Below are 18,316 nucleotides of genomic sequence, written 5' to 3'. Positions count from 1 at the left end.
TCCCAACGGAACACTTGGATTACTTTTTACCTCTCTCTGCTGTTGAATTGGTGAGCCTCGGGTCGCTGCCGGTTTTAAGCTCCGCCTCTCCTCACTGCGCACACCAGCCGTTGGTTTCCATTTTCAACCCTAAGAAGGGTGTTCCGGTAATAACGGCGCAGCGGCTTCAGAGATGGTCCCTTTTCCTAGGGGCACATCAATATGATTGAATTCAAAGGTACAAAGCAACATGGTAATGCTGATGGGCTGTCGCGCCTGCCACTGCCTACAGTGGAAGAGGCACTGGCAGTTGACCCTGTCGAGATATTTCACTCGACCATCATCGAATGCTTACCAGTCACCAATGCGGGTATTGAGAGAGAGACCCGAAACGACCCGACACTGTCTCGGGTCTACGACTAGACAGTGAAGGGATGGCCAGCACATGGCGACCCACTGTTACCAGCATTCTCAGCCAGACGAGAACAGCTGTCCGTATGTCAAGGAACATTGATGTATGGAACAAGGGTGATTATTCCTCCTAAATTAAGGGAGAGAGTTCTGAAAGAATTGCATGAAGGTCATCTGGGGGGAGTCGAGATGAAAAGCCTTGCTAGGGCTTATGTGTGGTGGCCAGGTATCGACAAACAAATAGAGGATCTGACTAAAAGCTGCTCAGGGTGCCAAAAAGTTCAAAATGCACCTCCAATTGCACCGCTGCATCCGTGGGAATGGCCTTCAACCCCATAGCAACGTGTGCATATCGACTTTGCAGGTCCATTCATGGATTCCATGTTTTTGATAGCAGTAGACGCACATTCTAAATGGCCAGAAGTGATTAAGATGTCGACCACTACCTCGGAGAAGACGATCGCAGTTCTAAGAACCATATTTGCAAGGAATGGGTTGCCGGAACACATGTTCAGACAACGGACCACAGTTCGTGTCAGAAGAATTCCAGAAATTCATGAAAAAGAATGGGCTGAAACACTATACATCTGCCCCATATCATCCGGCTACAAATGGGTTGGCCGAGAGATTTGTACAAACGTTCAAAAAGGCCATGAGCGAAGACCATATTCCACTACAACACAAGGTGGACAATTTCCTGATGGCGTATCGAAACGCCACGCATGCAGTGACAAATCAAAGCCCTGCCATGATGTTCTGTAACAGGAGATGGCGGTCCCGGTTGGATTTGTTAAAACCCAATGTGCGAAGGGAAGTCGAAAACAAGCAATTCCAGCATGTAAATAACTAGGCCACTCGTAGTTTCGAAATAGGACAACCAGTGTTGGCCAGGGACTATAGGGATGATAAATGGCAATCCGGAACAATTCGTGCCTGACAAGGACCCTTGATGTACACGGTAGACGTTGGAGAGAACGTAATACGACGTCATGCTGACCAACTTGTGGAATCGAGAACAAGGGTCGACCCCATGTCTACGGCAGAGACACCAGTTGAAGAATTTATTGAGCCTGTAGCATCTACCTCAGACTCGAACATACATGATGATGTTCAATCCATAGGAGGTCAAATGGATGAGTCACCCCAGCAACGAGAACCAGAGACCCCTGAAAGGCGTTATCCGGCCCGGATCAGGAGGCCTCCTCAGAGACTGAATCTTTGAACAGTTTTGTGTGAAAATTGTATATATGTTATCCATGTAATGTTTAATTTGGGGTGTACACTGTTAAGCTAAAAGGGGAGGAATTGTAGTGTATGTAACCTGTACCACCTTAAGAGGATACCTTAAGGTGATGGACTACTTTTTGATGGCTCCTGTACATTGTAGTACCGGTGGTGACCACACTGGTATATAAACCCTGCGGAGCAAAGTGTATCCCAGTTCGGCCCTGACCCTCGATCACTAAAGACCTGTTTAATTACTTCTGTAGTCTGTGTCCTGTTATTCAGCATAACTACATTTGAAAACAGACTCAACAGGAAACATGTTTCTATTGGTTATGCAGCCAATAGTTGCGACCACAGTAGCAAGATTAAAACAGTTCCTTGCAGAAGGAGGACTGATCTGACAGCCTCTTAGTGACTGAGTGAAAAACTTCCAGCAATAGGAAGTTAAACTGAGACCCTGTCTTTTAAGGTTTCCATGAAACTATTAAGTTCTCCATCAATGGACTCCATGCTAAGTATTTGAAGGTCCTGCTCTTCATCTGTGGCAAGGATTGTCACTCGAGAATTGGACTCTTCAGCCATTCATGATGTTGCCCCATAGCAAAGCAACTGAACTGCTTTTGCACTTAAAACCATCGTCTTTCAAGATGTACGGCTGCCACCTTCATATTACTCTTCTCAATGGAAACATGGCAGGCTTGGTGAGCTGCCCCCAATTTTGCATATACCGAGCAGAGAATTTCTGCATGAAGACTAAGTGGAGCCCAATACCGAGCTTACATTCTACCTCCAGAGAAAGGAGGAGTAGAGAGCACACAAGGTGTTGTAGAACCATAGTGAGTAGATTTAGAGAGCGCATGGGTGAAAGGAAGTTTTGGTCTTGTCTGGCACCAAGTTGGAGCTGCAGCTTCACTGGGATAGTAGTGTGAGTTGTAAGATGTGAGGGTTGGGGCCACCACTTTGCAGACTTCCTTGCTGATATGGCAAAATGTTGCAGGGTGAGTGCTTGGGCAAGAGCCTACTGGGTCTGTGCACATCACCCATAGAGGAAAACCTGTTCATATCTGTCGAGCCAGTTCCAAAAGTTACAGACTTCTTATCCATCAGTCTTTTAATATCCCTGTCTATTTTATAAAAAAAAAAAAAAAAATCCACCACCCTCTTGAAATTACATAAAAAGTACAACCAAAAAACAGACCATGTAGACCAACCAGTCCGTGTTAGTCTTTATCCTCCCATGTGCCCAGCCTGTTCCCATATCCCTTTATTCCCTTTTCCTTCAACTATCTATCTAACCTATTCTTAAAAGCTAATGCTCCTGTCATTAACTCCGGTAGTCCATTATACACGGTCTTTACTGTTCTCTGTCCTAAGTCTCTTACTTGCTCCATCTTCAGATTCTCTCCGATCTCCCCTCATGCCCTCTCCAAGCTCGCCTTGTCCCTGAGACGCACTTCCTGCTCCCTCAACCCCATTCCCACTAAACTGCTGGCCACCCAACTTCCCTTCCTGGCTCCCATGTTAGCTGATATTGTTAACGGTTCTCTCTCCTCGAGTACTGGCCCCCTCTCCTTCAGATCTGCCGTCATCACCCCCCTCCTCAAAAAAGCAACCCTTGACCCCTCTGTCTTTGCAAGCTGCCACCCCATTTCCAACCTCCCTTTCCTTCACAAAGTCCTTGAACATGTCGCTTCCCAAATCAGTGCCCATCTTTCCCGGCACTCCATGTTTGAATTCTTCCCATCAGGTTTCTGCCCTTGCCACAGTACCGAAACGGCTCTTATCAAAGTCTCAAAGACATCCTATGTAACTGTGACAAAGGTAAACCATCCCTACTTCTTGACCTGTCTGCAGCCTTTGAAACGGTTAACCACACCATTCTCCTCCAACGCCTCTACTGTCTTGCTGCTGAGTGGGACTGCACTTGCCCAGTTCCATTATCTTTTAATCGTAGCCAGAGAATCACCTGCAATGGCTTCTCTTTCCGCTCCCGCATCGCTACCTCCAGTGTTCCCCAAGGATCTATCCTTGGCCTCCCCTTATTTCTCATCTACATGTTGCCCCTCGGCGACATCATTCAAAAACAGTCAGTACCACATGTACACTGATGACAGCCAGCTCTACCTCACCACCTCTCTCGCCCCCTCCACGGTCTCTAAATTATCAGACTACTTATCCGATATCCAGTACTGTGAGCAGAAATTTCCTCCAACTAAATATTGGGAATGCTGAAGCATTTGTCTTTGGTCCCCGCCACAAATTCCTTTCCCTAGCCCCCGACTCCATCCCTCTCCCTGGCAACTGTCTGAGGCTGATCCAGACTGCTTGCAACCTTGTGTCATATTTAACTTTGAGATGAGTTTTCGAGCACATATCCATGCCATCACTAAGACTGCCTATTTCCACCTCCAGAACATCACCTGACTCTGCCCCGCCTCAGCTCATCTGCTGCTGAAACCCTCATCCATGCCTTTGTTACCTCCTAGACTTGACTATTCCAATGCACTCCTGGCTGGCCTCCCACGTTCTACCCTCCATAAACTTGAGGACATCCAAAACTCTGCTGCCTGTGTCATAACTCGCACCAAGTCCCATTCACACATTTCCCCCCCGCCCCCCGACCTCCATTGGCTCCCAGTTAAGCCATACCTCGATTTTTAAAAAATTCTCATCCTTGTTTTCAAATCCCTCCATGGCCTCGCCCCTCCCAACTCTGTAATCTTCACCAGCTCACAATCCTCCTGAGCTATCTGCATTCCTCTAATTCTGGCCTCTTGAGCATCCCTGATTTTAATTGTTCCACCATTGGTGGCCGTGCCTTCAGCTGCCAAGGCCCTATGCTCTGGAATTCCCTCCCTAAATCTCTCTGCGCCTCTTTTTTCTCATTTAAGATGTTCCTTAAAACCTACCTCTTTGACCAAGCTTTTGGTCATCTGCTCTAATATCGCCTCACATGACTCGGTGTCAAATTTTGTTTGATAACGCTCTTGTGAAGTTTCACTACGTTAAAGGCGCTATATAAATACAAGTTGTTGTTGCATTTAATCTTGTATCTATGTTCCCTTATTATAGATGTCTAGCTGAGTTGGTGATTTCATCTATCAACCTCCCTCTGCAAGTTCTTCTTGAAGTTTGAATCAATGCCCCCTTATGTTAATCTTAAATCTCAATAAGATCACCATTAGGTTGCCTGTTTTCCAATGTCAATATCCTGATAATGAATAGTCTTTCCTCAAAGCACAATCGTCCAATCCCATTTATCAGCTTAGTTGCCATGTCAGTTATACAGCACAGAAAGAGGCCCATCGTGTCCGCGCCGGCCATCAAGCCCTGTCTAATCTAATCCTATTTTTTTCTTAGTTTCTCCAGGATCAGGTTGCAATACAGTGCCCAGAACTGTACATAATACTTGAGGTAAATGTAGCTAAGTGGTTTGTTCAAACTAATTATCATTTTGTGGGATCTTTGCTCTTTCCCATGAGCTATACACCAAGATCCTGTTTACTTTTATCATCATTACATACTCTGCTAATGGTTTAAGGATGCTTTCCTCTAACCACCTCTTTTCCCCCCCCCCCCCCCCAACAATCCTTAAGCCCTCTCCTGTGTTGTTTCCTGTAGACTGTCCCCATTTATTTTGCACTCCCACTGTTTGTTTTCCTTCCCTAGGTTCATGACTTTGCATTTCATTACATTAAACAACACCTCCCAATCTACCAAACTGTTCAGATCTCTCTGCATCTGGTCCTCTTGTTCTCTTTTCTATTTACAATCTCTCCTTATTTAACGCCAGCAGAAAACTTTATTGTTCGCCTTCCTACCTTTAAATCATTAATGTATACTATTAAAAGCAACAATGGCCCAGAATCAATCCCCGTCCCCATCCTCCTCACTTCATGTAGATTCTGTTAACAGCTACCTTTTTTATTCTCAGACTGAACCAATTAGTTATCCAGTTCAAAAGCTTCACCCATTCCATGCCTTTCACCTTGGACTGTCAAAGACTTTGTGAACATCTAGGTATAGTAAACCTACTGAAATCTCCTTGCCAACTCTAAATATAATCAAAGAACTCCAGTAGATTTGTCGAGCACATTTTACCACTTATAAAGCCAGCAGCATATTGCTAGTGACCCTCTGAGGTGTTTTTACAAATTTATGCTTCTGTTGAGCAAGACTCCACATCAGGAGAGGCCTTTCATAATTTCAAGACTCCTCTTGGCAGTATCCCTATTCTTCCCAGCTCCAGACCGCCAAAGGATTTCACCAAATTGTTTGGACCCTCTAATAGTGAACTGTTCTAATGACAACAGAAAATGCTGGAAAAACTCAGCAGGTCCGGCAACATCCGTGGAGAGAAATTTGAGTTGACGTTTCGGGTCGAGCCCTTCTTCAAAACGGGAAAGAAAAAAAACCAGATCGAAGGCAGGGCTGCGATCGGACAAAAGAAGTGAAAGAAACAAAAGAAGTAAAAGAGCTAGACGAGATGGTAATAGGCTGAGATTAGGTGTAAAATGTACTGGCAGGGCAAGGGATAGCTGCCAGGTGTGAGAGTGAAACAAAAGGAAAGTGGGGGTGGGGGGGGGGCAGGGGGAGAGAAAAGGAGTGGAAAAATTACACACACAAATGTGTAATAGGGGCCGAGGTTATGATCAGAAATTGTTGAACTCGATATTGAGTCCGGATGACTGCAGAGTGCCTAATCGGAAGATGAGGTGCTGTTCGTCGAGTTTACGTTGAGCTTCCGTGGAACAATACAAGAGGCCAAGGATGGTGAGGTCCGAGTGGGAATGGAGTGGTGAATTAAAATGACAGGTGACCGGAAGCTCGGGGTCCCCCTTACGGACTGAAGGGAGGTGTTCTGCAAAGTGGTCACCCAATCTGCGTTTGGTCTCCCCAATGTAGAGGAGACCGCATCGTGAGCAGCGAATACAGTATACTAGATTGCGAGAAGTACAGGTAAATCGCTATTTCACCTGGAAGGGGTGTTTGGGGCCCTGGACAGTGGGAAGGGGGGAGGTATAGGGGCAGGTGTTACATCTCCGCTTGCACGGGAAGGTGCCAGGCGAAGGGGAAGGGCTGTTTGGGGTGATAGAGGAGTGGACTAGGGTGTCTCGGAGGGAGCGGTCCCTACGGAATGCTGAAAGGGGAGGGGAGGGGAAGATATGTTTGGTGGTGGGATCACTTTGGGGGTAGCGGAAATGCCGGAGGATGATCCGTTGAATGTGGAGGCTGGTGGGATGAAAGGTGAGGACAAGGGGAACCCTATCGTGGTTCCGGGAGGGGCAGGGGTGAGGGCAGAAGTGCGGGAGATAGAACTGACACGGTCGAGGGCAGTGTCAACCACGGTAGAGGGGAATCCTCGGTTGCGGAAAAAGGAAGACATGTCTGAAGCACTGGTGGTGTGGTGCAGATACGGCGGAGACGGAGAAACTGGGAGAATGGAATAGAGTCCTTACAGGAAGCGGGGTGGGAGGAAGTGTAGTCCAGGTAGCTGTGGGAGTCAGTGGGCTTGTAGTGAATATTGGTCGATAACCTATCCCCAGAGATGGAGACGGAAAAGTCGAGGAAGGGAAGAGTCCGAGATGGACCATGTGAGGGAAGGGTGGAAATTGGAGGCAAAGTGAATGAAATTGTCAAGTTCGGGGCGAGAGCAGGAAACGGCACCGATACAGTCATCAATGTATCGGAAAAAGAGGTGAGGGAGGGGACCCGAGTAGGACTGGAACAAAGATTGTTCCACATAGCCCATGAAAAGGCAGGCATAGTTAGGACCCATGCGGGTACCCATGGCGACACCTTTTGATTTGGAGGAAATGAGTGGAGTTAAAGGAGAAGTTGTTCAATGTGAGAACAAGTTCAGCCAGGCGGAGGAAGGTGGTGGTGGATGGGGACTGGTCGGGCCTCTGTTCAAGGAAGAAGCGGAGCGCCCTCAGGCCATCCGGGTGGGGGATGGAGGTGTAGAGTGATTGTACGTCCATGGTGAAAAGGAAGCGGTTGGGGCCAGGAAACTGGAAACTGTTAGTGGCGGAGGGCGTCTGAAGAGTCGCGGATGTAGGTGGGAAGAGATCCAGGGCCCCAAACACCCCTTCCAGGTGAAACAGCGATTTACTTGTACTTCTCGCAATCTAGTATACTGTATTCGTTGTTCACGATGCGGTCTCCTCTACATTTGGGAGACCAAATGCAGATTGGGTGACCACTTTGCGGAACACCTCCATTCAGTCCGTAAGGGTGACCCTGAGCTTCCGGTTGCCTGTCATTTTAATTCACCGCTCCATTCCCACTCGGACCTCACCGTCCTTGGCCTCTTGTATTGTTCCACGGAAGCTCAACGTAAACTCGAGGAACAGCACTCTGCAGCCTTCCGGACTCAATATCGAGTTCAACAATTTCAGATCATAACCTCGGCCCCTATTACACATTTTCTCGTGTAATTTTTCCACTCCTTTTCTCTCTTTTTCCCCCCCCCCCCCCCCCCCGCTTTCCTTTTGTTTCTCTCTCATACCTGGCAGCTATCTCTTGCCCTGCCAGTACACTTTACACCTAATCTCAGCCTATTACCATCTCGTCTAGCTCTTTTACTTCTTTTGTTTCTTTCACTTCTTTTGTCCAATCGCAGCCCTGCCTTCGATCTAGTTTCTTTCTTTTCTTTCCAGTTTTGAAGAAGGGTTCGACCCGAAACGTCAACTCAAATTTCTCTCCACGGATGTTGCCTGACCTGAGTTTTTCCAGCATTTTCTGTTATTTCGGATTTCCAACATCTGCAGTATTTTGCTATCGAACTGTTCTAATGTACTTGTTGAACCTCCTGGAACTACTTTACAGTGACTTCACAAAATCTAAATATTTTCTAGAACGAAAATAACATTTTAAAAATGCTCTCCTCTGTTTTTCCACAGTTTGGAAATGCTTGAATACCTGCTTATTTTTTTGTTTTTATGTGTCCTGTACTATTGGTACAGAGACAATAAGTGTATAAAGAATGTATCTGACAAGCATGTGTACATCACCGGCTGTGACTCTGGCTTTGGTAATCTGCTGGCCAAGCACCTGGATCAGCAGGGATTCCATGTTCTAGCTGCCTGTTTTACTGAGGAGGGGGCTCAAGAACTGAAGAATAGCGCATCATCAAGACTCAAAACTTTCCAGCTTGACGTTGCCAAATCTGAAAGCATCAACAAGGCTGCAGAGTTTGTAAAATCTGAGGTTAAAGAAAAAGGTAATTTAAGGATTGTCTTTCACCTCTGCCATATTGAAAATGTCAGTTATTTGATCACAGTGCTGATTTGTAAACCAGTTGTGTTTGTTAGGTACAACAATCACAGCAGTCTTTTAAATAAAAAAAAAAGTAATGCATGAAGCACTTTGACACTTTTCAATTATGTGATGAGGTGCTCTATAAATGCAAGTATCTCTCTTCAGTTTTCTATAGTATACTAAAATTTAAGACCGTGAAATGTTATAAATGTGATAGTAGCATCTTGCTGCCTATGTACAATGTATGTAAAATCAGCTAAGATAATAGAGGTCACTTGTTCAAAACTAGTAAAGGCTTGTTTGTGCAAGTTAGTGAACTGGTTTGTGTAAAATACTGAATATAAATTTAGGAAGAAACAGCTTCCATTTATATAGCACCTTCATGACCTCGGGACATTCCAAAGCACTTCACAGCCACTTTCTGAAGTGTAGTCAATGTTTAATGTAGGAAAATTCAGCAGCCAGTTTGCACACAGCAAGGTCCCACAAGCAGCAGTGATATAAATGACAAGGTAATCTGTTTTAGTGATGTTGGTTGAGGGATCAATACTGGCTGACACACAGGGAGAACTGCTGCTCTTCAAATAGTGCCACAGGATACGCCTGCGAGGGCAGATAAGCCTCGGTTCAAAATCTCATCTGAAAGATGACATCTCTAACAGTACAGTACACCCTCAGTCCTGCACTAAAGTATCAGCCTAGATTATATACTTGTGTCTATAGAGTGAAGCTTGAACATATGACCATCTGACTAAAAGGCAAGAATGCTACCACTAAGTCAAAGTTGTTGTTGTTGCATTTAAATGCAGCATCTAGAAATTTTCTTGATTGAACTTTAGGGCATGGAGAAACATTGCAGAATCTTTGCTGAGGAGATTAAATTGGTTTGGTAGAGTTCAAGTTAGAACTGATAAATTGGGATTTGGAGCAGTGAGGAATTCATTGATGGCAGCTGTGGGTCAAAAATCAAATCAACTTTTATTGTCATTGTTAGTGCACAAGTGCAGTACAACGAAATGTAGGCTTGCGGCTCCCGCGAGTGTACATTTAGATTAAGACATTTAAACATTCAACATACATTTGGCTTGTAATACATTAACATAACCATAATAAAGTGCATTGGCAGATGTGCAGGCTTTAGAGTTTATTTGTGGAGTTCAGTAGGATGACAGCCCTGGGAAGAAGCTACCATTGCTTTGTGTTAACCTGTTGGGAACGGTGACTGATGTCTAGTGAATGGACATTCTGTTTGACTTCCAGCTGAATGGTGTCTAATTCCAATTCCTAGCTGGGGTGGTATTTGCTTGAATCCCAGTTGTCTAATGGGTTTCTGGTGGGTGGCGAATGAGTCCAATTTTTAATCCTTAGTGGTCTAGTTGGAGGGGGTTCTGTTTAAATCCATAAGTCTAGTGAGAGGCAGCTCTATCTGATTCCTGCCCACCTAGTGGTCTGTTGGATTTTCACTGGTTTTCTAGAGGGAGCTTAGTAAATCCCTTGTGATTTAGTGCCGGAATAATGTAATTACTGACTCCTTCTAGGAATGGTGCCTTACACTGCATAACTATCAGCCTTGCATCAATATAAATTCTATGTATGGAACTACATATTAGGAATAAAGCTATATAATATGGAATAATTTGAAGTCAAAAATATATATATATATATATATTGTTTTGTTTCAAAAAACTATTCCAGGACTGTGGGGGCTAGTTAACAATGCTGGAATCTCTCTACCCTCTGGACCAAGTGACTGGCTAACAATAGATGATCACAAAGTAATACTGAATGTCAACCTGATAGGACTCATTGAGGTCACACTGAGCGTGCTTCCACTGATAAAGAGGGCACGTGGCAGAATAGTGAATGTGGCAAGTATATTTGGCAGGCTCAGTCCTGTGGGTGGATCTTACTGCATCTCCAAATTTGGTGTTGAAGCCTTCAATGACAGTCTCAGGTGAGTTAGAAATTACAAAGTTGTCCATTAATATTAGTTATGTCCTGATAATTAACTTTTTTATAATTACATAACACTAAATCTGAGCCACTTTTTGTCTTTGTTTGTTTATTTTACAAAGGTAGATCAAGTACAGTGTTGCTGGGGAGTTTATATTCTTTCCCATTAGAATTAGATGTGTTTTAAAAGCTAAAACAAAACTGTTTAGCAAAAGGTTAAGAAATGTTCAATGGTTCTGTTTATGTCGCAATTCTGCTTTGTAAAATTCAGCTGAATTTCTAACTCAGCCACAATTTACATATTGTACTTTGTAGAGAGGTTGAAATAAATTGAAAGCTGAATGAGTGGAAAAGGATTAGACTTGTATTTAAAGTATATTCCTGAGCTTACACCCTTGCTTCTTATAGCTGACCATTGATGGGAAAACTATTAAACCTAATGTGTGAAAGCTTAAAAAAAAATTATATGAATCTATAAAATGGATGAAAATGTGATAAACTTCACGAATTTTCTGCAGCCTCTGAGGTATCTGGCACCCTGCTGGTGGGACTTGTTCTGCCAACATTATTTAAATTAGCTGACCCTGGGATTTCCGACTAGTTTAGCCTCCTCCAATTTCGTCGGGCATAAGTCCTGTCCTACCCCACTACACTTACAACCACTGAATCCCCAATTTAGGAATTTGCAGGCCTATGTCTTAATGGATATGGTACAATCATCTGGATTCCGCAAAGGTATTTCCTCAGCATGCTTTAATTGCTCTTGTAATCCTCTGAGATTGGCTATACCTTCATACTGTTAAATGACATCCCCCTAGTGCAGGCAGGGTAAGTGGATTGATAATCCAAGAAACAGAGCAGTGTATATTTTTATTTAACTTTTTTACAATTCCTGCTTTTTTTCCAGTACTTGCTGATGCCGGTATGGAGTCTCCTCAGCCATATAAATTAATGGGCAGAAAATTGGGTGGATTCCATTATGGGCATGGAATCCACATTACAATTTTGTAATAAGCAGCATAAACGTCCCTCCATCACACCGTAGCTCTAAAACAAAACCAATCGTAGGACAAAAATAAACAAAATAATTGTACGATGGTTAAAAGTCTAACAATGCAGTAGTTTTATCATCTTGTTTTGCAGGAGGGATATGAGACATTTTGGAGTAAAAGTTCTTTGTATTGAGCCAGGCTTTTTCAAGACAACTATCACTAATTATGACATGACAGCAGAGTGTATAAAAAAGCTCTGGATCAGGTTACCACAGGATGTAAAGGAAGAATATGGAGCTGATTACCCAGATAAATGTAAGTTGTTTTTGTGTGTAAACTACAGATGCTTCCAATCAAAGCATTAAATTCCAATTGTAAAACTTTTGATCCTAACATGTTTCCTAAATATCCAGTCTTAAATCTCATTTAAATATTGTTCATCCACTGCTTCATTTCACATAGAAAGCAGAATATTTTAGAAAATGCAAAACATATTTTTGATTTAAGTTTTTATATTTGTCAACAGTGTATTTTTCTCCATTTCAGTTGGAACAGCTGCAGTACCACATTTCTGCTTCGTTAGGAACCATTTTCAATAACTTTTGTAAACTAACTTTTACAAAAATGTTGTGGCCCTCAAGGTGATGAGTGTTAGTACTGAAGAATTTCCATTTCAAACACTCTATTAGCTCCTAGCTGAAGTATTACAGTTAGATGCAGAGTAAAGTTCCCGTTGCTCTGCCCCAACAATTTGTCCCAGTTCTAACCACAGGTGATCACCACTGCACTCCTGTCCCAAGCCAGATCTCGGAGATAAAAGGCCAATATCTAATCTGCATGCAGACCCTATGTTATCACATTGGTTGACCACAGTCCAAGTCCCCGGTCTCAAATCAGCACGAGAACATTCCAACACTTGCCCAAATGCATTTTGAGCATATTTTACTTTAAAATGGCAGAAGATAGTGTCATTATTATAAACTGTAAATTTATTGTGCCTTTTATTTCTCAACATTGTTCTACTATCTCTTTTTCATTTACATTTTTACTGTTTGAGACTTTGGCCCTGATCTTGACGGGTGGGTTTGGTAGGCGGGAGGGGCGGAATTTCGGTTGGGAAACCCAGAAGTTTGGGTTTCCCCGCAATCTGTGGAGCTTTGACTTTTTTTGCAAGGATTTCACCCCCGCCTCCCCCAGAAGTCAGCCTGATTGGCAGGCTTGGCTTCCAGTCGGACGGGAAGCACTCCGGAGCAGGCTGCAGCCCAAGTAAGGAGTCTGCAGCTGCTCCTGGCAGTGGGGAGGAGTCCAGTCCCCCACCCCGGAGGCAGTCCAAACCTCGATCTCTGGGTGGTGGGGGAGGTCTGATGGAGGAAGGGTTCGATCCAAGCCAAGAGGGTATGCTTGGGGGAGGGGGGGGGGGTGGTTGGTGGTGCTGGAGGGAAGCACTTCACTCCTCTTGGCTCACAAGCAGTGCTGTAAAGGCAGGCACATAACTTCTCTCCCAAGCTGTCCTCGCCTCCCTTCAGCTGCTGGATATCCCGAGGCCTGGGAAACTGCCAGCCAGGATTAAACCTACAAAGCAAGTTAAATCTGAGGCTGCCATCCTGGGAGCGGGTTGGCTGCCCGCACCTTGTTCCGTCTCCGTTAAACCCAGAAGTGAGCGGGTTGGAGGCATGTTGGGGTCAAGTGTGAGACTTTTAAAGTGTTAACATCTCACCTGTTTTTGGTTATAAAATTTTGCCCTTTTTTATATTCTTGCACCTAGAGGGTAAATGAAATGGACAAATGTTTATTCCAGTATAGAGAGAAACTGCTGGTGTGTTGCAGTATTTTCAGTAATGTTGATACGGCCTTCAATTTGAAGTACCTCTCCTCCTGTACCATGGCAACTGGAAGGTGTTCTCCTTCTCGCTGGTGCCTTAAAACACTCCCAGTTTAAGTAGCTTGACTCTCAAATTCGATTTAATTAAATAATCTGTCTGATTTAATCAGGAGAAATTCCAGAAGGTATTGTGGTCTTTGCTGAAGTACAACCCGATGGGGTAGATTTCCATCTTTACTATCTGGGCAGCAATCTAGTCAGGTGGATCACACGGCCTTTATAGAACCTGCCTGATTTTCATTGCATTGACTTCTTACATGAAGAGATTCCCTTTCTCCTATTTCGGGGTGATACTTGATGTCATATGCACACCAAGCAAACTAAGGCTGCTCATTCAAAGAGTCCAAGAGTGATCTTGCTATCTTTCTTTTTCATCACCCAATCCGGAGTCTTGCTTTATCTGATGGCAGCCTGTGAACCATGGTCATGCAGTGGTGGTGCAGTGCTTTGTCATTTTACTTCAGTAGTATCACACATGCCAACCATCTGCATTTCATGGTGCTAAATTCATTCTCTATCTCCTGAAACTTGGGCTTGTTAAATGAACAGCCTTAGTCTGCTTGGTGTGACCAAGAGAGTGCACATGAAATCGAGGACTATTCTATTGTCCATGGCTGATTAGGCAACTGAATTACCCATGGAAATTTGTCCATTTTGTTTAATGAATTAGCTACGGTCTGCCAATAGTGGGCAGTTTTGTAGGTTTCCATGCAGCTCAGTATCATTTATGGTTGTTGACCCCCATCAAAAGACTTCAGAGACTGTAGCTGGGCAATCTTCACTGTTTTGGTGTTTCTGATTCATACATATGAACGTATGAAAATGTTGGGTAGGAGAAGATCATCTAGTCCATTAAGCCTGCACCACATGGTTGTATTACAAGTAGCATCATGATTGGACACCCCTCCTATTCATCAGCATCCATGTAGACTCCTGGGAAGGAAAAGAAACAGATTAAACTAGGATCAATTGGGGGGGGGGGGGAATCTGGAAAATTCCCCTCCAACCATCTTAAACTAGTCTGGGGGACCACATTAACCATGCTTACATTACTGGGCATTTCACCTATCTTTTATAAGACGTGATCTCTGCCCCACCCAGGAACTGGTCCAGCTCTCTTTCGAAGGTTTGCAGAGAGTCAGCACTTACTGCGTGAGCCGACAACTTGTTCCAAAGGTCAGCTATCCTCTGGGAAAAGAAGAACCACCTAACCTCTAACGAAGCCCTACCTTTGTGTAACTTATATGCACGTCCCCTAGTCATCTCCAATCTATCATATTTGTAGCTTGCCTAAGTTATCATGGCGGAAGACATTAATTCATTTTAACATATACATTTTGTATTGTTTTGCAGCTTTATCAAAATATAAGGAAATTATGGAAAAGCTTGTAGACACCGATTTGATGAAAGTGGTGTGGTGTATGAACCATGCTCTGACATCTGTTCACCCTCGCACTCGCTACTCTGCTGGACTAGATTCCAAAATGTTTTGGATTCCTCTCTCCTACATGCCAACAGCCATCTCTGATTTTGTGCTCTGTAGAGATAGAGTTAAGCTGGCAAAAGGTATTTTTTAACATGCTTTTGTGACTGCTTTATAATGAAAGGGAATTGATCTTGAAATATACCAAATTAAAAGAAAATTCTGTTGGGTATACAATAAGAAATACCACTGACCCAACTCTAAAACAAGAATCTGTCACATAAATCTGCATAAGTCTTTAACCACAAAATTACACGCAATCTGTACTTGATGATTTTTATTTTAAAAACAATCGGAGGCCTTTTTAGTGTCGATTTATTGGTGAATGGTAATCATTGGTAATCATGTGATCATTTGAAATGCAAGTGTCGCTTGTTTATGTTTTTATGTCCGGGTCAAGGCCATTTGTGTCTTTGTCTATTCTTTAGCTGATTTTATTCTGTAGGCAAATGCTTAGAAATGTCAATAAAATGGGGTTTTCAGCAATCCTGTTGAACTCTTGGAAAATAGTAAGGGTTAATGTTAAGAACTATGAGTGCTTCCAAGACAGCACTGTTAAAACAGAAAAAAGTTAGCATCCAGTTCTAATTAGTGACGAGAACCAAAAACACCAATCTTTCCAAGGGGGAATGAAGAATTATGTTCTGACGACCATGAGGGTGGTCATCCTTTATCTTGTTGCTTTGTCCCCTGTTGTGATTATGGCCAAAACAACATGACCAGAGTCTCTCTCATAGCCCTGAAGACCTCATTCTTATCTGGATTGCTTTGCTATAGGTATTTATGGTCAATAAATTAAACACTCTTGAAGATAATGGGCTGGAATTTGTGGTCCCGATGACTGCGAACTGGCAGCGTTCGCCGTCCTTCTGCTTTTGAAACTGACTGCAACGTCAGGATTTAGCGCAGGCGCAGCCTAATGCGGAAATCCTGAAGTTGCGGTCTGTCATTGAATGCTCCTCCACAGGCTGCGCTGCGCATCCGCCCCTCCGACCCACAGAACCAGCAATCGGTGAAATCTCTCAAATCAGGGAAACTGATGAAAACTTTGGCTCTTCCTCCGTAATAACGCTGTTAAATGCCCCACTAAAAGTTGGACCCAAAGGGATTAGGTGTAACTGGGGTTTTAACAGTGTATTGACTGCTAAACAAAGGTTATGGGCCTGAAAATCTCATTTTTAAATTTGTGCAGTGTCAAATTTATCCATTTTAATAAAAATTAAAAAATATTTAAGAAACTTAAAAATAATTTTTAAAAAACTTTGTTCATTATTTCAGGTTTGCCTTTTCCCCATATGAGTCCCAATCTTTGTTTTGCTCTAACATTTTTAAAAAGTTAGAATTTTAGGCGCTTACCCACTTCCTGGTTTGCTGTCTGAGAGAATTCTGCATTTTGATTGGCTGCTTAAGCAGCTTGTTGCCGTCACAGCAGCTCGCACTAGGGGATTCCCATTATACTCCGTTGATTTCAACTACCTGTTGGAAAACCCCAAATTCTCAACACAGATCACAAGATCTTTGTGGGAAGCTTACTTCGGGGCCAGCGGCAAATGCCTTTGCTTCACCGCTGACTGCAAATTCCAAGCCATTAGCTCAATCTGACCTGTTCTTTAGGCAATTAAGAATTGTTCATTATGTGCTTGACATGTGCCTGGCTAAGATATTTGTCGTTATATATGAAAAACTCTGCTACAAAGTGTTACTCTGTTTGGCCGGTACCTAAAATATGAAAAGAGGTGTATCACCAAGATTGGTTGAAATGAAATTAAAGGACTTTGCTTTATGAATCAAAGGTATGAGATTTGTTTTTGACACAAAATAGCAGAATGTGCCTTTGCCTATCCTAGTGCTCCTACGCAATGCTACCCCAGTGGCTGCAGCGTGGCTGGTGGAAGGCTGCTGACTTTCTGTGGGGGAGACAGCAGATGGACTTGGAGGATGACCTCGAGCAGCTCTGGGCCTAGAAGGCCCAGCTTCGGACTGCACCATCTCTATGGGTGGTAGCAGTCCGGGCTGACAGGCAAAAGCGAGGGCACTGGAAGAGTGGGAGTGCGAATGCTGTCAACCTGAGAGGACAACAGGTTCGTGCTCCACGAAGCCAGTGTCACTCCCCCGAAATGCCGCCTCAGCAATCCTAGTAATCTGTTGGAGGACAGGTTGCTGGACTGCCGTGACACCCTACAAGCCCCTTTGAACACTGGTAACCATAGCCCCGATGGCAGCAGTCTGAGCTTGCGAGGCAGCAATTGAGCTTGCATGACAGAAGTCTGAGCTTCCACTGCAGCACTCGGACGTTGGATGGCTTGTGCTGGAATGGAAGCGGAGACCTCAGCCATCAGACGCCGCATCATGGTTGGGTCCACAAGTGTGCTAATGGAGTTGGTCATCGCTTCCATGCTGGAAAGGATGGGCTCCAAGCTCTGCGCAAAGCCCTGTGCAAGGTTGGTGCTGGTCTCCTCCATGCTTCGACACGCAGGCTTTCTGGCGGGCCTGCCAATGCACCAAGCATTTCATTGTGTATACCCATCAGCCGCCTTCTGTAGGCCGCCCCATCGAAGTCCTCATCTGAGTCCTCTGCAGCCAAACTTGTGTGCAACCTCTCGCTCTAGGGAGCTGGCACCTGCACTGCCCTGGCTGCAGGCCACTCATGCCGGCTGTCCCACCACGTGCAGATCCCGCGTCTAACCTTTCCTCTAAAGTACGCGGAGTGTCAGTATCTGAGCTCGTGGCTGCAAGCGTGAAATTGAGTGATGGTGCTGCGTCACTGCCTTCTTCCTCTTCCAGTTCTTGGTCCTCCACCACTGCCTGGCCAGGTTGCAGTTCTTGGCTATCTGAAAGGAGAAAGGCACAGGGGTAGGGTTGCAGTGAGGGGGGAGGGGGGTTTGTTTTGGTGGGTAAAGCAAGAGATGCATGCTTACACTCTGCAGCTTGTAAATCAGAAGAAATTGTGGGATGAAGGGGAAGTGGGACGTGAGAAGGAGGATACCATCATCTTCGACTGTTTCAGCCACGCCACTGGCCACGGGCTCAGCGATGGCCACTCCAATAATCTCCAGTCTCCTCCCATGGGGGTTAGGTCATGCAGGTGTGCTTGTCTCCCTGTGGGTAGCCCCTGCTGCCTCAGTTATG

The 18,316-nt window shown here is 44.5% G+C and overlaps 1 protein-coding gene across 6 annotated transcripts in view; it reads left to right on the top strand.

Moving 5' to 3' along the window:
• Positions 1–16,979, top strand: part of LOC147120484 (retinol dehydrogenase 7-like) — a 29,786-nt gene extending 12,807 nt beyond the window's left edge. For 2 of the 6 annotated variants that reach the window (XM_085986486.1, XM_085986482.1), the window contains exons 2-6: positions 4,978–5,031; positions 8,520–8,839; positions 10,573–10,831; positions 11,974–12,137; positions 15,058–16,979. In XM_085986486.1, coding sequence (XP_085842612.1) covers positions 8,527–8,839; positions 10,573–10,831; positions 11,974–12,137; positions 15,058–15,281 — 960 coding nt within the window. In that variant the 5' untranslated portion in view covers positions 4,978–5,031; positions 8,520–8,526 and the 3' untranslated portion in view covers positions 15,282–16,979. Of the gene's footprint in view, positions 1–4,977; positions 5,032–5,551; positions 5,638–8,519; positions 8,840–10,572; positions 10,832–11,973; positions 12,138–15,057 lie in introns of all 6 variants that reach the window. The other 4 variants (XM_085986487.1, XM_085986481.1, XM_085986483.1 and 1 more) reach the window with 3 other exon arrangements.
• Positions 16,980–18,316: the final 1,337 nt, after the last annotated feature.

This window comes from Somniosus microcephalus, chromosome 4, assembly GCF_052327205.1.
Source record: "Somniosus microcephalus isolate GS21.2 chromosome 4, FLI_Smic_1.0, whole genome shotgun sequence".
NCBI lineage: Eukaryota > Metazoa > Chordata > Chondrichthyes > Squaliformes > Somniosidae > Somniosus > Somniosus microcephalus.
This window is presented reverse-complemented; position numbering and strand designations above follow the sequence as displayed.